This window comes from Cnephaeus nilssonii (genome assembly GCF_951640355.1).
Source record: "Cnephaeus nilssonii genome assembly, chromosome: 7".
Taxonomy (NCBI): domain Eukaryota; kingdom Metazoa; phylum Chordata; class Mammalia; order Chiroptera; family Vespertilionidae; genus Cnephaeus; species Cnephaeus nilssonii.
The window spans coordinates 56245049-56265436 of record NC_137078.1 but is presented as its reverse complement, the minus strand read 5'-3'; the positions used below and the strand labels follow the sequence as shown (position 1 = coordinate 56265436).

At 37.6% G+C, this 20388-nt stretch overlaps 1 protein-coding gene across 1 annotated transcript in view; it reads right to left on the bottom strand.

Moving 5' to 3' along the window:
- The window catches only part of DNAI4 (dynein axonemal intermediate chain 4), a 72348-nt gene that overhangs the window by 22968 nt on the left and 28992 nt on the right, over positions 1-20388 (bottom strand). The window contains exons 7-9 of the mRNA XM_079777616.1: positions 18937-19131; positions 11479-11673; positions 2407-2615 (exon numbers count right to left, since the gene is read on the bottom strand). Coding sequence (XP_079633742.1) covers positions 2407-2615; positions 11479-11673; positions 18937-19131 — 599 coding nt within the window. The remainder of the gene's footprint in view (positions 1-2406; positions 2616-11478; positions 11674-18936; positions 19132-20388) is intronic.

Sequence of the window (20388 nt, the reverse complement as noted above, 5' to 3'; positions counted from 1 at the left end):
CATGGTTCCATTCCTGGTCAGGGCAAATGCTTGAGTTGCAGGCTCGATCCCCAGTGGCGGGCATGTAGGAGGCAACCGATCAATGATTCTCTCTCATTATTGATGTTTCTATCTCTCTCTCCCTCTACCTTCCTCTCTGAAATCAATAAAAATATATACCTTTTATGATGTGTTATTTAGACTTCAACAAAAATGATTATAGACCTTCTGTTTTATAATAACCATAACTACCATATTTGCATATAGCATCTTAAAAGACGTGGCAATACATAAGGCTAATTCTTAAACATGCATAATATAATACAACTTAAACCAATAAATCAGTTTTGATCACTTTAAAAATACACTAAATATTTATTCCAAAGGTATTGCCATTACATAAAAGGGTTTCAGAATAACTAGTTGAGAATCATGTCTTCAGAAGCAGTTTATAAACCCCAAGAGAAAATAACTATCATTACTCTATAATCATCTCTTTTTTACAAGCAAACGAACCATTCCCCAATTTGATGATTCATTTAATTTGTCTGAAGATGATTTTTAGCAGTTAGTATTTAAAAGTAAGAAACCTGGAGGTAGATGTTTGGGTTTGAACTCCAGCTGTTTTACTTACGATCGTATAACGTTGGGCAAGTTGTTTATCCTTTCTGTGCTTCAATATCCTCATTAACATAATGAAGCCTAACTCACAGAGTTTTTATATTAATATAAGTAAAATACAAATCTGGATACCTGAGTTTAGTAAATGTTGATATAAATCAATTATATACTATATTAGAGGCCCTGTGCACGAAATTCATGCGGGGGGGGGGGGGGGTGTCCCTCAGCCCAGCCTGCATCCTCTCCAATCTGGGACCCCTTGAGGGGTGTCCGACTGCCCGTGGGATCGGGCCTAAACGGGCAGTCGGACATCCCTCTCACAATCCAGGACTGCTGGCTCCCAATTGCTCACCTGCCTGCCTTCCTGATTGCCCCTAACTGCTTCTGCCTGCCAGCCTGATCATCCCCTAACCACTCCCATACCAGACTGATTGATGCCTAACTGCTCCCTGCCAGCCTGTTTGCCCCCAACTTCCCTCCTCTGCTTGCCTGGTCACCCCTAACTGCCCTCCCCTGCAGGGTTGATCGCCCCCAACTGCCCTCCCTTGCAAGCCTGGTCCCTCCCAACTGTCCTCCCCTGCTGGCCATCTTGTGGTGGCCATCTTGTGTCCACATGGGGGCAGGATCTTTGACCACATGGGGGCAGCCATATTGTGTGTTGGAGTGATGGTCAATCTGCATATTACTCTTTTATTAGATAGGATAAAGACCTGGTGCATGGGTGGGGGCCAGCTGGTTTGCCCTGAAGGGTGTCCCGGATCAGGGTGGGGGTTCCCTTGGGGCGTGGGGCAGCCTGGGCGAGGGGCCTGTGGTGGTTTGCAGGCCAGCCATGCCCCCTGGCGACCCAAGCAGAGGCCCTGGTATCTGGAATTTATCTTCTACAATTGAAACTTTGTAGCCTGGAGCGGAGCCAAGCCTCCTGCTCACTTTGTGGCAGCAGCCATTTCTGTTGGAATTTATTTACCTTCTATAATTGAAACTTTGTACCCTTGAGTGGAGGCCTGGGCCCGTCAGGGTGTGTGGAAAGCTTGGCTTCCTCCATTGCCAGGGAAACCCAAGCCTCCCTCCTGCTCTCTGTGGCCGCAGCCATCTTGGTTGGGGTTCATTTGCATACTCGCTCTGATCGGCTGGTGGGCGTGGATGGTGGGCGTGGCTTGTGGGTGTAGCAGAGTGATGGTTAATTTGCATATTACTCTTTTATTAGATAGGATTCTAGTTCATTTCTCAATAACTGATATGGATTGAGAGAGTGTCTCACGTACATCTATTAAGATAAAAATGGTGCCCTAACTGGTTTGGTTGTGGATAGAGCAATGGCCTGAAGACTGAAGGTTCCCAGGTTTGATTCCCATCAAGGGCACATGCCCAGGTTGCAGGCTCAATTCCCAGTAGGGGGCATGCAGAAGGCAGCCAATCAATGATTCTCTCTCATGATTGATGTTTCTATCTCTCCCTATCCCTTCCTCTCTGAAATCAATCAATCAATCAATCAATCAATCAATATAGACATAAAGATAAAAATGGTAATGTATATTAACCTTTTGCACTTGGATGTCGAGTGTGACTCAACACGGTTAGCATTAGAATAAAGAAAAAAGCAAGTGAGTGCAAAGGGTTAAAGAAGAAAAACATTTTTCATAATTATATGCATTTTCCCTGTTTTGAAACATGAATTTTCTTTAGTCATTTTAAAACTAGGGGTTATGTCTAAATACTTTCCTAATATAAAAAAAATAATAATCCTTAGGACTTGAAAGTTGCCCTTAAATGCTAGAGATGGAATTATTAAAATATTCAATAACTTACTGGATTAGTTTTATTCCAGGCAAGGCTGCTCACATTAAGGCCTTTGGTTAAGTCACAGGAAAAGGACCAAAGTCGTTCCAAATTGGCTGGTATTGTTGATTGTTCTTCACCTATTTCTATTTCTTCTTCCTCTTCCTTCTTAATCTCTTCTTCTACCTGTTCAAGTTTTTTACCTTCTGAAAGGTCTTTAGGCTCTTCAGGTTGTGGTTCTAAAATTAAATCAAATAAAAAGATTATCGCCTGGCCAGCATGACTCAGTGGTTGAGCGTCTACCTATGAAACAGGAGGTCATGGATTCTATTGCTGGTCAGGGCATATGCCTGGGTTTCGGGCTCAATTCCCAGTATGGGGCATGCAGGAGGCAGCCTCTCATCATTGATGCTTCTCTCTCTCTCTCTCTCTCTCTCTCTCTCTCTCTCTCTCTCTCTCTCTTTCTCCCTCCCTCCCTCCCTCTCTGAAATCAATAAAAAAATATATATTTTTTAAATAAGATTATTCTCTTCTAATCTATAGGACCCTGCCTAAAGCTCCAAACAGCATCTCTACCACCAACACTACAAGCACCATTGGATCTGCTGGATCATCTGGCCCAAGTGACAGGGTACCTTGAATAGTTCTGGCTGGCCCTGTTGCAGAATCTCCTATTCTTCTGGCCTCCCCTCAAAACTAGCAGCTTTTCAGGTCACTCAACAAGCCAGAGGAGCACATCCAAATGAGGAATACATTGCCTCCAAAATGCGAAGAGGTCCATTAGGCATTGTGCCTCTTTTATGGTTGCAAGAGGGGCTGGATAAAAGTATATCAATAAAACGGTCATAAACATCTGTGTGCAGTTTTTTGTGTTGATATTGGTACCCACTTTTTTCTTATTTCTTGGTGTTAAATAAGAAAAAAAAGTCATCACCATGCTCAAGGTCATACTCCTGTGTTGTCTTGTACAAGTTTCATAGTTTTGCATTTTACATTGTGATCTATGATCCATTTTGAGTTAACTTTTGGGTATCTCGATTCTTTATTTTGCATGTAAATGTCCAATTGTTACAGTGCTATTTCTTGAAAAGACTATCTTTTCTTCATTGCATTCTTTACTCCTTTGTCAAAGATCAATTGACTATATTCATGTAGATGTTTTTCCGGACTATCTATTCTGTTCTATTGATCTTTGTGTCTAGTCTTTCACCAGTAATCACTGTCTTAACTACCATAGCTTTATAATAAGTCTTGAAGTCCAGTAGTGCCACCAGTCCTTTGACTTTGTTTTTCTCCTTCAATACCGTATTCACTATTCTGGGTATAATAGCCTTTTAAAAGTCCTTGCCTGCTTTTCCATCATTTTGGCCACTTTTTTCATCTGTTTTTGTTTGACTGAGTTTTCTAATAGCGTGGCTTATATGTTACTGCTTTCTCATACAAGTAGTCTTTTTTTTTTTTTTTTTGCTGGATGCTATACTTTGTAAATGTTACAGTATTGGAAGTCTGGATTGTGTTTTCTTCCTTTATACAGTGTTCAATTTGTTTTGAAAAGCAGTTAACTTACTTTCAGATTAGCTTGATTTTTTTAAAGCTTTTTGTAAAGGATTGTTTGTTGGGGGATGGTGATCCTAAACTAGACTTTAGGGTTAGTCTAACCCTACTGTTAAGGTATAGGTCTTCTGCATATGTACTGAACACCCCAGGTGTGCAATAAGGTCTCTACCTCTGGCCAGTCAGAACTCAAATGTCTCCCAGACCTGAGTAAACTCTGACACTAGTTCACCTTATAGCTCCTGTTGGTTGTTCTTTGTTTACTTTCTGCAATTTTACCCCAACATGCACAGTTTTTGTTTCAGGCAAAGACTCAATGGTAGATGTATGCATTTTTTTCCTCTTCATAGCTTCCTCCTGCCTGATTATTTATCCCACCAATTCCAGTCACCTCAGACTCTCTGAACTCTTACCTATACAGTATCTGTGTGTCATCAAGTAGCAAAACTACATACTTTGCTACAATTCATTTCTCTGCCCTGTGGTCTCATAATTATCTACATTATAACCAAAAGTAAAAGTACTGTTTCATCTTTTTAAAATGGTCAACTGATGGGTTCCATATTGCTATGATAAGCTTCCAGTTGTTATGGGCTAACTGTATTAAACTTGCCCTCCTACCATAAATAAATATAAAACTATATTTATGAGGTAACTTTGTTTTCAGGCATTAAACAATAGGCATTGCACAACTGTGAACACCATGGTCAAGCACACTTTCAGCCTGGGACAATTACCTCACCACTGTGCTGGGAAGTGAGGGTAGCAAAACACAGCAGCCTAGCTGAGTTGAGGAGTCAGAGATAAAAATACACAAAAGCAGATTGCTACACTGAGTAAAAAAACAAAGACCAAACTATATATTGTTTATAGTAGACACATGTTAAACATAACAATAAAAATGTTATAAGTAAAAGGAATAAGGATAATGCAAATAATAAGGATAAGAAAGTTAGTGAGGCTATTATTAATGTTATACAAATTAGTCTTCAAGACAGAGTATTACCAGAATAAGTATGGGCATTTCCTAATCATGAAAGTGTAAATAATGATTTGTAAAAAGGGTAGCATCCATAAGGCAGAATACTTTTAAGTTTGAATGTACCTGATAACAAAGCTCTCAAATATATAGAGCAAAATTAATAAACCTAAAGGGAAATATAAACAAATTTATAATCATAACAAGAGATTTAAATATTACTCTCACATTGATTGATAGAAAGGGTCAACAAAACATCAATAAATAAAGGGGAGGATGGGAGACATCTGCAATACTATCAACAATAAAATATATATTTTTTAAAGTCAATAAAGATAAAAATTGAAAATACTATCAACAATTTGACAAAATTAACATTTTAAAAATACCACACCAAATAACAACAGAATATAAAATCTTCTTGAGTATAAAACAGTCACCATATGCTGGGCCATAAAACAAGTCTCGATAAATTTCAAAGGATAGAAATCATATGGAATATGTTCCCTGACCACCACAGAATGTTAAATTAGAATTCAATAAGAAAAAATTGCTTAGCCCTAGCCGGTTTGGCTCAGTGAATAGAGCATCAACCTACAGACCGAAGGGTCCTAGGTTTGATTAGTTAAGGGCATGTACCTTGGTTGCAGGCTCATCCCCAGCCCAGGCCCTAGTTGGGACTTATGCAAGAGGCACCAATCAATGTGTTTCTCTCATATCGATATTTCTCTCTGTCTTTACCTCTCTCTTCCACTCTCTCTAAAAACCAATAGAAAAATATCCTCAAATGAGGATTTTAAAAAAAAAGAAAGAAAAGATACTTTAAAAATTACTAAAAACTTAAAAATAAAAGAACACCCCTCAAACTAACCTATTGGTCAAGAAAATCCACATAAGAAATTAAAAGTTAACTGAATAATTATGAAAACACAAGATATCAAAATTTGTGGGATACAGCTAATATAGTACTTACAGGTAAATTTATTGTATAAAATGCCTATCTTAGATAAGAAAAAATATGTAAAATCAATGACAAACTTTCTATCTTAAAAAACTGGACAACTAGAGTAATAAAAAAGGAAAAGAAAATTTACAAAGGAATATAAAAAATTAAATAGGTGATATCACTATAAAGCCTACAGCAATTAATATTAGGTAGAATTTGAGGAGAAGATATTATTAATAGCTTTATGCAAATAACTTCAACCACATAAACACAATTTACTAAAATTGACAGATAGAAATAGAATATCTGAATAAACCTATATCGGTAAAAAAAAAATTAAACTTGTAATTTGAGAATTTCTTATCAAGAAAACTCAGTTCCAGATGAGTTCACTGGTAAATTTCATCAAGCAATTAAAGAAGAAGTAATATACATATTTTTGGAATATAGAGAATGAAAGAAAACTTTCAAAACTCATTTTATTGTCTATCATAACACTGATACAAAAACCCATCAAGGGATTAACAGGAGGAAAATATCGCAGAAGAAATATGCTGCATGAACTCAGTGCAAAATTCTTAACAGAATATTTAAAAATTGAATATACCAACATAAAAAGGATAATACAATATAACCAAGTGAGGCTTAACCATAAGGATTCACTTTGTTTTAGCATTTGAAATCAAGCAATGTAATTGGCTACGTTGACAAATTAAAGTAGAAAATTTATATGATCATTTTAACGAATGTAGAAAAAATTTTGGACAAAATCCAACACCTACTTATCTTTAAAAATGTCTAGCAAACTAGAAAGAGAAGGAAATTTCCTCAAATCAATAAACTGCATCTACAAAAACCTGTATCTAATATCAAATTTAACAATGAAATATTGAATCTTGCATTCTAAGTCCAGGAACAAGTTAAAGATATTTGCAAACTTGGGGCAGGCAAAGATTTCTTAGAGAGGACATTGAAAACATTAACTACAAAAGAAAAAGCTGAAAGAGAAGACCTCATTGAAATAAAAAAATTCATCAAAAGACAAATATATTGGCAAGCCATAGACTTAGAGAAGATAGTTGCAATACATGTATCTTTCAAAGAGTTTGTATCCAGCCCTAGCCAGTGTGGCTCAGTTGGTTGTAGTATTGTCCTGTTCACCAATAAGGGGCAGGTTCAATTCTCAATCAGGGCACATAACCAGACTGCGGGTTTGATGCGTGCAGGAGACAACAGATTGATGATTCACTCTCACATCAATGTGTGTGTCTCTCTCTCCCTCTCCTCTCCCTTCCTCTCTCTCTTAAAGGGGGAGGGGGGAGAGCTTTGTATCCAAAACATATAAAAATAAGTTCTGACAACTTGATTTTTTTAAAAAACAAAACTCAATTTTAAAGTGGGCACAAAATATGCTCAGCCGGTGTGGCTCAGTGGTTAAGTGTTGACCTATTAACCAGGCGGTCACAGTTAGATTCCAGGTCAGGGCACACCCCAGTGTGGGGCGTGTAGGAAACAGCCAATCAATGATTCTCTCTCATCATTGATGTTTCTATCTCTCTCTCCCTTCATCTCTGAAATAAATTATATATATATATATATATATATATATATATATATATATATATATATTCCCATCTTCCATCCATGAAAGATGGGAATATATATAAAGAAGTGATCTATCAACAGTTTTGTTTTTAAAATGTCAAAATGCACAGTATAAAGTAAATTTCAACCTTATAACTCTTTAAATATAGGATTAAAAGATTATGAATGTGATGAAAACATTAAATATCAACCTGATATGAGAGAAAGGACATAGGTTTTTAATATATATATATATATAAATATTAAAGTAGGCACAGAATAAAATTGAAAGTAAAAAAATATTAATAAAAAAATTTTAAGTAGGCAAAGGACTTGATCAAACATAACACAAGGCAAGATATACAAATGACCAAAAAAAGCACATGAAAAGTACTTAATATGACTAGTCTTTATGGCATTAAAAAGATTGCCAACATCAGGTGTTATCAAGAATATAAAACAACTGGTATTCTTATATTGCTTGTGGGTTATAAGATGGTACAAGTACCGTGGAAAGGTATTTTTCAGTTTCTAAAAAAAGTAAACATACTAGTAATTCTACCCAATGATCCAACAATTTTATCTCTAGGTAATTACCCAAGAGGAATGAAAATGTGTCCACAAAAAGACACAACAATGATCATAGCAGCTTTATCCATAATAGTTCAATACTGGAAACAGTCTAGGTACCTATCAACAGATGAATGAATATATAAATTATGAGTGTTTTCATAAAATGGAACAGTACTTGGGGGAAAAATAAACTACTTATATACACATCAACCTAGATGAATCTCAAAAACATTATGTTGAATTAAAAAAGCCCAACACCTAATAATACTTACTATAGGAACCCACTTATATGATATACTAAAACAGCTAATCAATAGAGAGAGAAATCAGGTGAATGCTTTCTATGGAGGAGAGGGGGTAAACTGTAACTGGAAAACTGCACAAGGGAACTTTTTTCTTTTTTTCTTTATCAATTAAGGTATTTCATATGGTCTTTATTCCCCTATTGACCCCCACCCCCCTCACTCATGCCCTCACACCCCTGTTGTCCGTGTCCATTGGTTATGCTTATATGCATGCATACAAGTCCTTTGGTTGATCTCTTCCCCTTACCCCCACCCTCGCCTACCTTCCATCTGAGGTTTGACAGTCTGATGGATGCTTCTCTGTCTCCGGATCTATTTTTGTTCATCAGTTTATGTTGTTCATTATATTCCACAAATGAGTGAGATCATGTGATATTTATCTTTCTCTGACTGGCTTATTTTGCTTAGTATAATGCTCTCCAGGTTCATCCATGCTATTGCAAATGGTAAGAATTCCTTCCTTTTTTACTGCAGCATAGTATTCCACTGTGTAGATGTACCACAGTTTTTTAATCCACTCATCTGTTGATGGGCACTTAGGCTGTTTCCAAATCTTAGGAATTGTAAATTGTGCTGCTATGAACACAGGGGTGCATGTATCCTTTCTAATTGGTGTTTCTAGTTTCTTGGGATATATTCCTAGAAGTGGGATCACTGGGTCAAATGGAACTTTTGGGATTGATGGATATATTCCCTATTCCTATTAGGGTATTAGTTATACAGGCTTATATATTTTCAAAATGTATCACACTACATAGTTAAAATGTCTGTATTTCATTGTGTGTAAATCTTATCTTATTAACAATTTTTCTATGGTATTTTCATTTCTTAGATATATTTAAAGAAGTGATCTATCAACAGCTTTGTTTTAAAATGTCAAAATGCACAGTATAAAGTAAATTTCAACCTTATAACTCTTTATAGGATTAAAAGTTTATGTATGTGATGAAAATGTTAAATATCAACCTGATATGAGAGAAAGGACATAGTTTTTGAATATTCTTGGATCTATGTAAACAAAATGTTTACAACGATTTGTCACACATGCTATTTTGTAACCTGACTTTTTGATGTAGGCATATAGAACTTTGATTTTGACTTGAAAGATCAAGAAAGATCTCATGAAGCAGTTTGCTCTAATACATTCATTAGAGATGGGAATACAATAGGCAAAGATGATGGGTACAAGGGTGGACTCACAAACATAGTACAACTAAAGGTAAGGCAGGTTTTAAGGCTAATTTAAATTGGCTAATTGAAATAAGCGAATATTATAGAAAAATTAATTGTACTGGACAAAAACCAGTTCCTAAAGTGTTAACTAAAAATTTTATTGGTAGTTCATCTCATGATAAAATTGCATAACATGTAATGAACCTAAAGCAGTCAGATTATAGTGCAAAAAATTAAAATTTAAAAGCTATCAAGACTACATTATAAAATTTTCAAAGCCTCCTAATATTTAAATCAAAAAAGAAGGAATAGTAGAAGAATATCATGTAAGGAAAAATATCCTGTAAGTAAATTACATCTAGAAAATTTTTACTTTAGAAAATCAATTGTAATGCTAACAGCAAGACACCCATGAAAAACACACATGGTGTCAAAACAAGCCAGAGGAAAATCATTTGGGCAAAAAATGAAAAAGGATTCCAAGTCAAATTTATAGAAAATATTCCTTTATTAACTTTTGGTCGAAAATATGTTTGTATATTTTCAGAAAACAACTCCGAGACCATGTGGATGCTGGCAACAGAGAGGAATTGACAGGAATGCTCCAGCCATGAAGACAGAAGAGAAGCAGTCCAGAGATGGAAGACGCTGATGTCGCCTTGCCATACTAGCAGTCAGCAGCTGTGCGTCACTGCAGGTTGCCCAGGACCAAACCAGAGAGGGCCGGACCTGCATTACCACCATTTGTCCACCATCCAGAACTGAAATATCATTGCTGACATTTACACATAAGGAACTGTTTGACATTGAAATTGAGTCTCAAAAGAAATGTTGGCCCAGAAAGAAACTCACTACAGAATGATTCATTTGCCTTTCAGCATAACCATTATTGCTTGTCTCATTTTCGGTTCTTATAAGTGTATTTCTAGTAGCACATGATCTCACTCATCTAGGGGAAATGATGAACAACATAGACTGATGAACAAGAACAGACCCAGAGACAAGGAGGCATGGATCAGACTGTCGGACCTCAAAGGGAGGGTAGGGAAGGGTGGGGATAAAGGGGAGAGATCAACCAAAGGACTTGTGTGCATACATATGAGCCTAACCAGTGGTCAAGGACAACAGGGGAGTGGGGCATGCGTGGGGAGGGGTTTGGGATGGGAATGGGGGGATGAGGACAAATATGTGATACCTTAATCAATAAAGAAATTTAAACAAACAAACAAAAAAGGTAAGGCAGGAATGTTCAGGTTTTGTTTGGGGATCGTCAGGTAAGTATAACATGGATAACTTTTAGGGTCTCCAAAGTCATACCATGAAATGAAATAGTCTGTGGCCATATTGCAAGTATCTTTGTATGATACATATGAAGTTTGTAATGGGAAGGTTCTGAAGTTTTTTAGCAGGTAAATGCCATGTTCAAACCTGTGTTTATGATACATCAGCATGTCAGGATGGTAGAGAGAAAAGAATTGGAATGGAATCAAAAGATCTTGATTGAATGCCTAGCTTTGTCATAGACTATGTAACCTTATAAAGTTTCTATAGCCTTTATTTTGTTCATTCAAGTATTGAAAGGTTGAATTAGATAATCTCTAAAATCCTTCCAAATATTTAAGAACTTGTGGAGATGGAATTTGTAGCAGTGAGAAGAGGAAGAATGAACCCACAATAAAATTAGGAAGTGGTAATAAAAGCTAGAACCTGGGAGGTATCAAAGGCAATGGAAAAGGAAGTTTGAATATGAGAGAATATTTAATGCAGGGCCAAGGGAGCCACAGATGTTTATGAGTTTTAAATCTAAGGAACTATGACTTGCTGTGGGCCCTCTAGTCTGATTTCTGTTACTTGCATTTTGAGTGCCAAAAGCTATATAAATACATCTTCTGGTAAGTGATATCCCAGTTGATATTACACTTAGAAGTAATAACACCATTTAATTTTTAAAATTAGTTCAGTGTGTTTAAATTTTATTTTTAAAATACCTTTTAAAATAGGAAGCTGACGATAAGCTGCAAGTTTGGGCTGAAATACATTTTCCATTAGAACGCGTTCCATAAAAAATAAGTCCTGATGAAACTTTTCAGATTTGAATATTGCTTCTGAGTGGTCTACTTCTTCATCATGCTTTTTAGCCAGAATTGCATTTTCTATTTCCATTATAGAACTAGCTTCACTATCTGTAAAATGCAAACATAATGTAATTATAAAATAATCCAAATAATATTAAATGATTCATGCATTCTAAATATTAAAAAATGACATTTGTCATTTCTATTTGTTTTCTTCCAGGATTCAACAACTTCAGGAGACATTTGTTGAATAACTTTTATGTACCAAGCACATGCAAGATATACATATATTATCTCATTTTGGAATTTTCAATCATTCAAAAATGTATTACCTTCCCAAAGATAAGCAATAATAACCTCATTAGGTAATTTTCATTCATGTCTATACATTTTTATTCCAATTAAAACAAGGTAATCAGTCTTCAGATAAAGGTCTGATCTGATGGTTGTTTTATAGGAATATTATATTACTACTGTGTTAATTTTTTATTGATGTTAGAGTAATTTATCAAAAACTGCGTGGATGAAAAACATGCAAACTTAGAGTGCTGTAGGTTATCAGTTTGGATGCAGGTCTCACTGGGCTAAAACCAAGAAGTCAGAAGGGTTATGTCTCTTTTCAGAGGGTCTAGAGGAGAATTTGTTTCCTTGTCTTTTCCAGCTTTGGACCCACCCACACCCTTCCCCCATCTTCAAAGTCACCAATATTACATCTCTCTGACCTTCTGTTGTTGCATCTCTCTCTGACCAAAGCTGGGAAAGGTCCTCCATTTTTACATACATGGGATTAGATGGAGCTCACTCAGATAATGCAAGATCATCTTCTCCTTTGAAGACCTTTATTTAATCACATCTGGAAAATCTTTCCTGCCATGTAAGGTAGGTATTTACAGGTTCCAGGTATTGGGATGTATACATTTGGGGGGGAAGTATTATTCTGCCTAGCACACACTTAGCAGACTCCTACTTTAAAAAACAAATAAAGGGGCCGAAACCGGTTTGGCTCAGTGGATAGAGCGTCGGCCTGCGGACTGAAAGGTCCCAGGTTCGATTCCAGTCAAGGGCATGTACATTGGTTGTGGGCACATCCCCAGTAGGGGGTGTGCAGGAGGCAGCTGGTCGATGTTTCTCTCTCATCGATGTTTCTAGCTCTCTATCCCTCTCTCTTCCTCTCTGTAAAAAATCAATAAAATATATTAAAAAAATAAAAAATAAAAAAAAAAACAAATAAAGGGATTAAAACTTCCGAAGCATTTGGAAAGATGGCTGCCGACGGGAAGTCAGACTGCAAGATAGTGTGTGACTAAGAGAACAAAGGTAGAGTATGTGGTCGCATGGGGAGTGTTTGTGGGAGAGAGACAACTATATAACCAGACACCTGGAGAAGAGAGATCATGGGAAGACAAAGAAACAGCCCGCTTATGAAAGAAAAGCAGGCATCACTAGAAAAGGAAGTAAACGAAATGGAGGCAAGCAACCTGTCAGAGAAAGAATTCAGAGAAATGGTCATAAGGTGGATAAAAAGAATGAAAGACAAATGCAACAATATGTATAAGAACTAAGAGGAAATGAAGAAGAACCAAGAAGAAATGAAAAATGACATCACTGCTGTAAAGAACTCAATAGAAAGCATCAAGGGTAGACTAGAAGAAGCAGAGGACCGCATCAGTGAGCTAGAAGACAAGGTAGGAAAAAATACCCAAGTAGAGCAGCTTCTAGAGAAAAAAAATTAAAAAGCAGGAGGAGAGCCTAAGGGAACTTTGGGACAAAACAAAATGAAACAACATCCACATAATAGGAGTGCCAGAAGGAGAGGAAACTGAGCAAGGAATAGAAAACCTGTTTGAAAAAATAATGACAGAAAACTTCACTGATATAAGGAAGAAAAAAGCCACACTAATCCAAGAAGCTCACAGAGTCCCAAATAAAATGAACCCCAAAAGACCGATGCCAACGCACACTATAATTAAATTGGCAAACACCAACAACAAAGTAAGAATCTTAAAAGTGGCCAGAGAAAGATAGAAAATTACCTACAAAGGATCCCCCATCAGACTAGCGACTGATTTCTCAACAGAAACACATCAGGCCAGAAGGGAATGGAATAAAATATAAAAAGGCATGCAAAGGAAGGGTCTGAATCCAAGAATACTGTACCCAGCAAGGCTATCAATCAAAATTGAGGGTGAAATCAGGAGCTTCACAGACAAAAAAAGGACTAAGGGAATTTATTACTACCAAACCAGCAATGCAAGAAATGCTAAAGGGTCTGCTGTAAAAAAAAAAAAAAAAGGAAGCAAAGAAGGAACACAGGGGTAAACAATGAAATTGGCGACAAACAAGTACTTATCAATAATAACTTTAAATGTAAATGGATTAAATGCCCCACTAAAAAGACAGAGGGTAACTGAGTGGATAAGAAAACATGACCTGCCGAGGCCGGTTTGGCTCAGTGGATAGAGCGTTGGCCTGCGGACTGAAAGGTCCCAGGTTCGATTCCGGTCAAGGGCACATACCTTGGTTGCAGGCACATCCCCAGTAGGAGGTGTGCAGGAGGCAGCTGATCGATATTTCTCTCTCATCGATGTTTCTAACTCTCTATCCCTCTCCCCTCCTCTCTGAAAAAAATCAATAAAATATATTAAAAAAAGAAAGAAAGAAAGAAAACATGACCCATATATCTGCTGTCTACAGGAAACCCACCTCAGAAAAAAAGACACACACAGACTGAAGGTGAGGGATGGAAAAAGGTTTTTCAGACAAATGAAAATTTAAAAAAAAAAAGCTGGGGTAGCAATACTTATATCTGACAAATTAGATCTCAAAGTGAAGGACATAACAAGAGATAAGGAAGGCCACTTCATAATACTAAAGGGAGCAATCCACCAAAAAGAAATAACATATACGCACCCAATACAGGAGCACCCAAATACATAAAAAAACTCCTGGAGAATATCAAGGGAGAGATTGACAGCAATACAATCATAGTAGGGGACTTTAATACCCCACTATCACCGTTGGACAATCGTCTAAACAAAAAATCAACAAAGAAACATCAATTCTAATTGACTCACTAGACCAGATGGAATTAATTGACATCTTCAGGACATTCCACCCCAAAGCCACAGAATATACATTCTTTTCAAGTGCACATGGGTCATTTTCAAAGATAGACCATATATTGGGTCACAGGCAAAGTCTCTTCAAATTCAAGAAGATAGAAATCATATCAAGCATCTTCTCAGATCACAATGGCATAAAACTGGAAATCAACTACAATAAAACAATCCAAAAAATCAAACACATGGAGACTAAATAGCATGCTATTAAACAATGACTGGGTTACCAGAGATATCAAAGAAGAAATAAAAAACATCATGGCAACAAACGACAATGAAAACACAACAATCCAAAATCTATAGGACACAGCGAAAGCAGTCTTGAGAGGGAAGTTCATAGCTCTACAAGCCTACTGCAAAAACCAAGAAACAACAGTAATAAATTACCTAACCCTACAACTCAAAGAGTTAGAAAGAGAGCAACAAGAAAAGCCCAGTGTAAGCAGAAGGAAGGAAATAATAAAGATCAGAGCAGAGATAAGCGACATAGAGACCCAAAAATCAATACAAAAGATCAACAAAACCAAGAGCTGGTTCTTTGAAAGGATAAACAAGATTGATGAACCTCTAGCCAGGCTCACCAAGAAGCAAAGAGAGGACCCAAAAAAAACAAAATCAGAAATGAAAGAAGAGAAATAACAACAGATCCCACAGAAATACAAAGGATTGTTAAAAAATACTATGAACAACTCTATTCCAACAAACTGGACAACCTGGAGAAAATGGACATATTCCTAGAAAAATACAACCTTCCAAAATTCAATCAGGAAGAATCTAAACATCTCAATAGGCCAATAACTATGGAAGAAATTCAAGCAGTCATCAAAACGCTTCCAGCAAACAAAAGCCTGGGGCCAGACAGCTTCACAGGGGAGTTTTACCAAACATTCAAGGAAGAACTAAAACCTATCCTCCTCAGACTATTCCAAAAAATTCAAGAGGAAGAAACACTTCCAAGCTCATTCTATGAAGCCAGCATCACCTTAATACCAAAACCAGATAAAGATAACACAATGAAAGAGAATTACAGGCCAATATCCCTCATGAACATAGATGCCAAAATCCTCAACAAAATTCTAGCAAATCGGATCCAGCAGTACATCAGAAAGATCATACACCGTGACCAAGTAGGATTTATCCCAGGAATGCAAGGATGGTACAATGTCCGCAAATCAATAAATGTGATACATCACATAAACAAACTGAGAGATAAAAATCACATAGTTATATCAATTGATTCAGAAAAAGCATTTGACAAAATCCAACGTCCTTTCTTGATAAAAACTCTCAGCAAGGTGGGAATACAAGGATCATACCTCAACATAATAAAAGCCATATATGATAAACCCACAGCCAACATCATACTCAATGGGAAAAAACTAAAACCATTTCCACTAAGAACAGGAACAAAACAAGGATGCTCACTCTCACTACTCCTGTTCAACATAGTACTGGAAGTACTAGCCATAGCAATTAGACAAGAAGAAGAAATAAAAGGCATCCAAATTGGACAAGAAGAAGTAAAACTGTCTTTATATGCAGATGACATGATATTGTATATAAAAACCCCAAAAGACTCCATAAAAAAACTATTAGACTTAATGAATGAACTCGGCAATGTAGCAGGATACAAAATTAATGCCAAGAAATCTATGGCATTTCTATACACCAATAGTGAACTTACAGAAAGAGAGACTAAAAAAGCAATCCCATTTACCATCACACCAAAAATATTCAGATACCTAGGAATAAACTTAACTAAGGAGGTAAAAGACCTATAGGTGGAAAACTACAGGACACTGAAAAAAGAGATATAGGAAGACATAAACAGATGGAAGAACATACCGTGTTCATGGATTGGTAGAATCAACATTATTAAAATGTCCATACTACCCAAAGCAATCTATAAATTCAATGCACTCCCCATTAAAATACCAATGGCTTATTTCACAGACCTAGAAAGAACTCTCCAAAAATTCATCTGGAATAAAAAAAGACCCAGAATAGCCACAGCAATCCTGAGAAAGAAGAACAAAATAGGTGGGATCTCAATACCAGATATCAAGCTGTATTACAAAGCCACTGTTCTCAAAACAGCTTGGTACTGGCACAAGAACAGACATAGACCAATGGAATAGAATAGAGAACCGAGATATTGACCCAAACCACTATGCTCAATTAATACTTGACAATGGAGGCATGAACATACAATGGAGTCAAGACAGTCTCTGTAATAAATGATGTTGGTAAAATTGGACAGATACATGCAAAAAAATGAAACTAGACCACCAACTTACACCATACACAAAAATAAACTCAAAATGGATAAAGGATTTAAACATAAAACAGGAAACCATAAAAATACTAGAGGAATCCACAGTCACAGAAATCTCAGATATATGCCGAAGCAATTTCTTCACCAATACTGCTCCTAGGACAATGGAAACTAAAGAGAAAATAAACAAATGGGACTACATCAAAATAAAAGCTTTTTCACAGCAAAAGAAACCAACAAAACAACAAGAAAGCCCACTGTATGGGAGAACATATTTGCAAATGTTATCACTGATAAAGGTTTAATCTCCAACATTTACAGGGAACTCATACAACTTAATAAAAGGAAGATAAATGACTCAATTAAAAAATGGGCAATGGACCTAAATAGAAACTTTTTTAAAGAAGACAGAAGGAAGGCCAAGAGACATATGAAAACATGCTCAAAGTCACTAATTATCTGAGAGATGCAAATCAAAACGACAATGCAGTACCATTTCACACCTGTCAGAATGGCTATCATCAACAACTCAACAAATGACAAGTGCTAGCAAGGATGCGAAGAAAAAGGAACCCTCAGTGTACTGCTGGTGGGAATGCAGACTGGTGCAGCCACTGTGGAGAACAGTATGGCGTTTCCTTAAAAAACTAAAAATGGAACTCCCATTTGACCCAGTGATCCCACTCCTAGGAATATATCCCAAGAAACTAGAAACACCAATCAGAAAGGATATATGCACCCCTATGTTCAGAGCAGGACAATTTACAATTCCTAAGATTTGGAAACAGCCTAAATGCCCATCATCAGATGAGTGGATTAAAAAACTGTGGTACATCTATACAATGGAATACTACGCTGGTATAAAAAAGAAGAAATTCTTACCATTTGCAATAGCATGGATGGATCTGGAGAGCATTATGTTAAGTGAAATAAGCCAGACAATGAAAGAAAAATACCACATGATCTCACTCATTTATGGAAAATAAAGAACATTTTAACCTGATGAACAAAAAGATAGATACAGAGGCAGTAAAGCATTGAACAGACTGTCAAGTTACAGCAGGAAGGCTGGGGAGTGTTGGGGAGAGGGGGGGAAAGAGATCAACCGAAGGACTTGTATGTATGCATATAAGCACAACCAATGGACACAAGACACTGCGAGGGGGGAGGGGTGCGGTTGGGGAGGATAAGGGCAGGCGACAGGGGGTAGGGGAGGCTGGGGGAAGGTCAATGGGGGGAAAAAAGGAGATATATGTACTAGTATATGTAATACTTTAAACAATAAAAATAAAATAAAACTTCAAAAAACAATATAAATAAATAAATAAATAACAAATAAAGGGAAATCCTGCTTCCATAAAGATGGCCTAGATGTTTTTGCCTGTTCCTCCTGCTAAATCTGCTAAATGCAATTAAAAATCCTGGCGGCGGGGGGGGGGGGGGGGGGGGGGGAATATATATATATTTCATGAGAAGGCTTTAGAAGTCTTTGGAAGAGGAAGGTAGAGCAACTAGATAGAGTCCTCAGAACCCAAGGAATGACACCATTGTGAATTCTCTGGGTTTTCTTATTGCCACATATATTCCAAACATAAAGCTGAAGAAGCCGGCAAATTTAATGAAATTGAATTTGTAATTGTAAATCCCCCCACCCCCACCAAAAAAAAAAAACCTCCAGGCACAGACGGTTTTACTGGAGAATTCCACCAGACATTTAAAGAATTAACACTAATTCTACACAACCTCTTCCAGAAAATAGGAGGAAAAGGAAACATTTCGCATGCAATTTATGACATTAGTATTCAAAACAACAGACAAAGAAAGTACAAAAGAAGATATAGACCAATGTCCCTCATGAGCATAGACACAAAAATACTATTCATCGTCCACCAGAAAGAAAATATTATAACTGCTAAAAAAAAAAAAGAATTTATTGAAAATGTCATGTGACAAACATTCAAAAAACTGAAATCTTACTTTTTTCTGTAGTACTTCCTGGCCCTCTTCGGTCCTGATCTTTAGAAGGTACACTGGCTCTACTGCTTGAATCAATTACAGATCGTTTTACACTTGCTCTACTGCTTGAGTCAATTATAGATTGTTTTATTGGTAAAGATGCAAGCTCCAGAGCATTATAAGAATCATACAAATCCCAAGCAGTAGACATTATGCCTAAATAGTCAGAAAGGTAAAAATTACTATAAATCAAATTCTAATATTTTAGTTTACACATAACTAGTCATAGTAAAATCTAAGATATCTACTGTCTGGCGGGGGGGGGGGAAGGGGAGAACATTTAACCACAATGGCAGGAAGTGGATAAAAATAAAAAAGAAATAGATCATGAAGACACATTCAGAGATCCTTAGGCATCACACTCGTAGTACCTATACTTTAGTGGTAGCTCCTAATTAGCTATCACCATCCTTTCTCATCCCCACACCTCCTTTCTCTTCATCCCCAGCTGGCACAGCAGAAGCTCATCAGTTTGTCAGCTGACATGAGCCCAGACTATCTAATCTAATAATAGACAAATATGCAAATTGACCGCACCTTCGCTATGCCCAAGCCACGCCCACCAACCAATCAGGACGAATATGCAAATTATCCAAACAAAGATGGCGGCTAATTTGCATATCGCGACAGCGTAGAAAGAAGCCAAGAGCTGCAGAAGGGAGCAAAGCTGCAGAGAAGCAAGCAAGCCAGGGGGAGAAGAAGGGAGGAGCGGAGGCGGGGCCGGGGGAGAAGGGGCGGGGCCAGGGGAGAAGGGAGGAGTGGAGGCGGGGCCGGGGAGAAGGGAGGAGCGGAGGCGGGGCCAGGGGAGAAGGGAAAAGCAGGCGGGCTGGCAAAGAAGGCGGGCCGGGGAAGAAGGGAGGAGCGGAGGCGGGGCCAGGGAAGAAGGAAGGAGAGCGGGCTGGCAAAGAAGGCGGGCCGGGGAAGAAGGGAAGAGCGGAGGCGGGGCCAGGGAAGCAGGAAGGAGAGTGGGCTGGCAGAGAAGTTATTAAAGCAGGGGGGCTGGCGGAGATCTCGGGGCGGGGGACAAGGGAGGAGAGCAGGCAGGGTGGGGTAGAGTGCAGCAGGAAACCCTATTGCAGGATTTTTCCTGCAACGGGAACGCTAGTCTATAATAATAAAAGTGTAATATGCTGCCCTGACTGGTTTGGCTCAGTGGATAGAGCATCGGCCTGCGGACTGAAAGGTCCCGGGTTCGATTCTGGCCAAGAGCATGTACCTTGGTTGAGAGCACATCCCCAGTCGGGGGTATGCAGGAGGCAGCTGATCGATGTTTCTCTCTCATTGATGTTTCTAGCTCTCTATCACTCTCCCTTCCTCTCTATAAAAAATCAATAATATATATATATTTTTAAAAAGTGTAATATGCTAATTAAACCGGACAGCCAAATGACCTTCCGGATGACCTTCCAGATG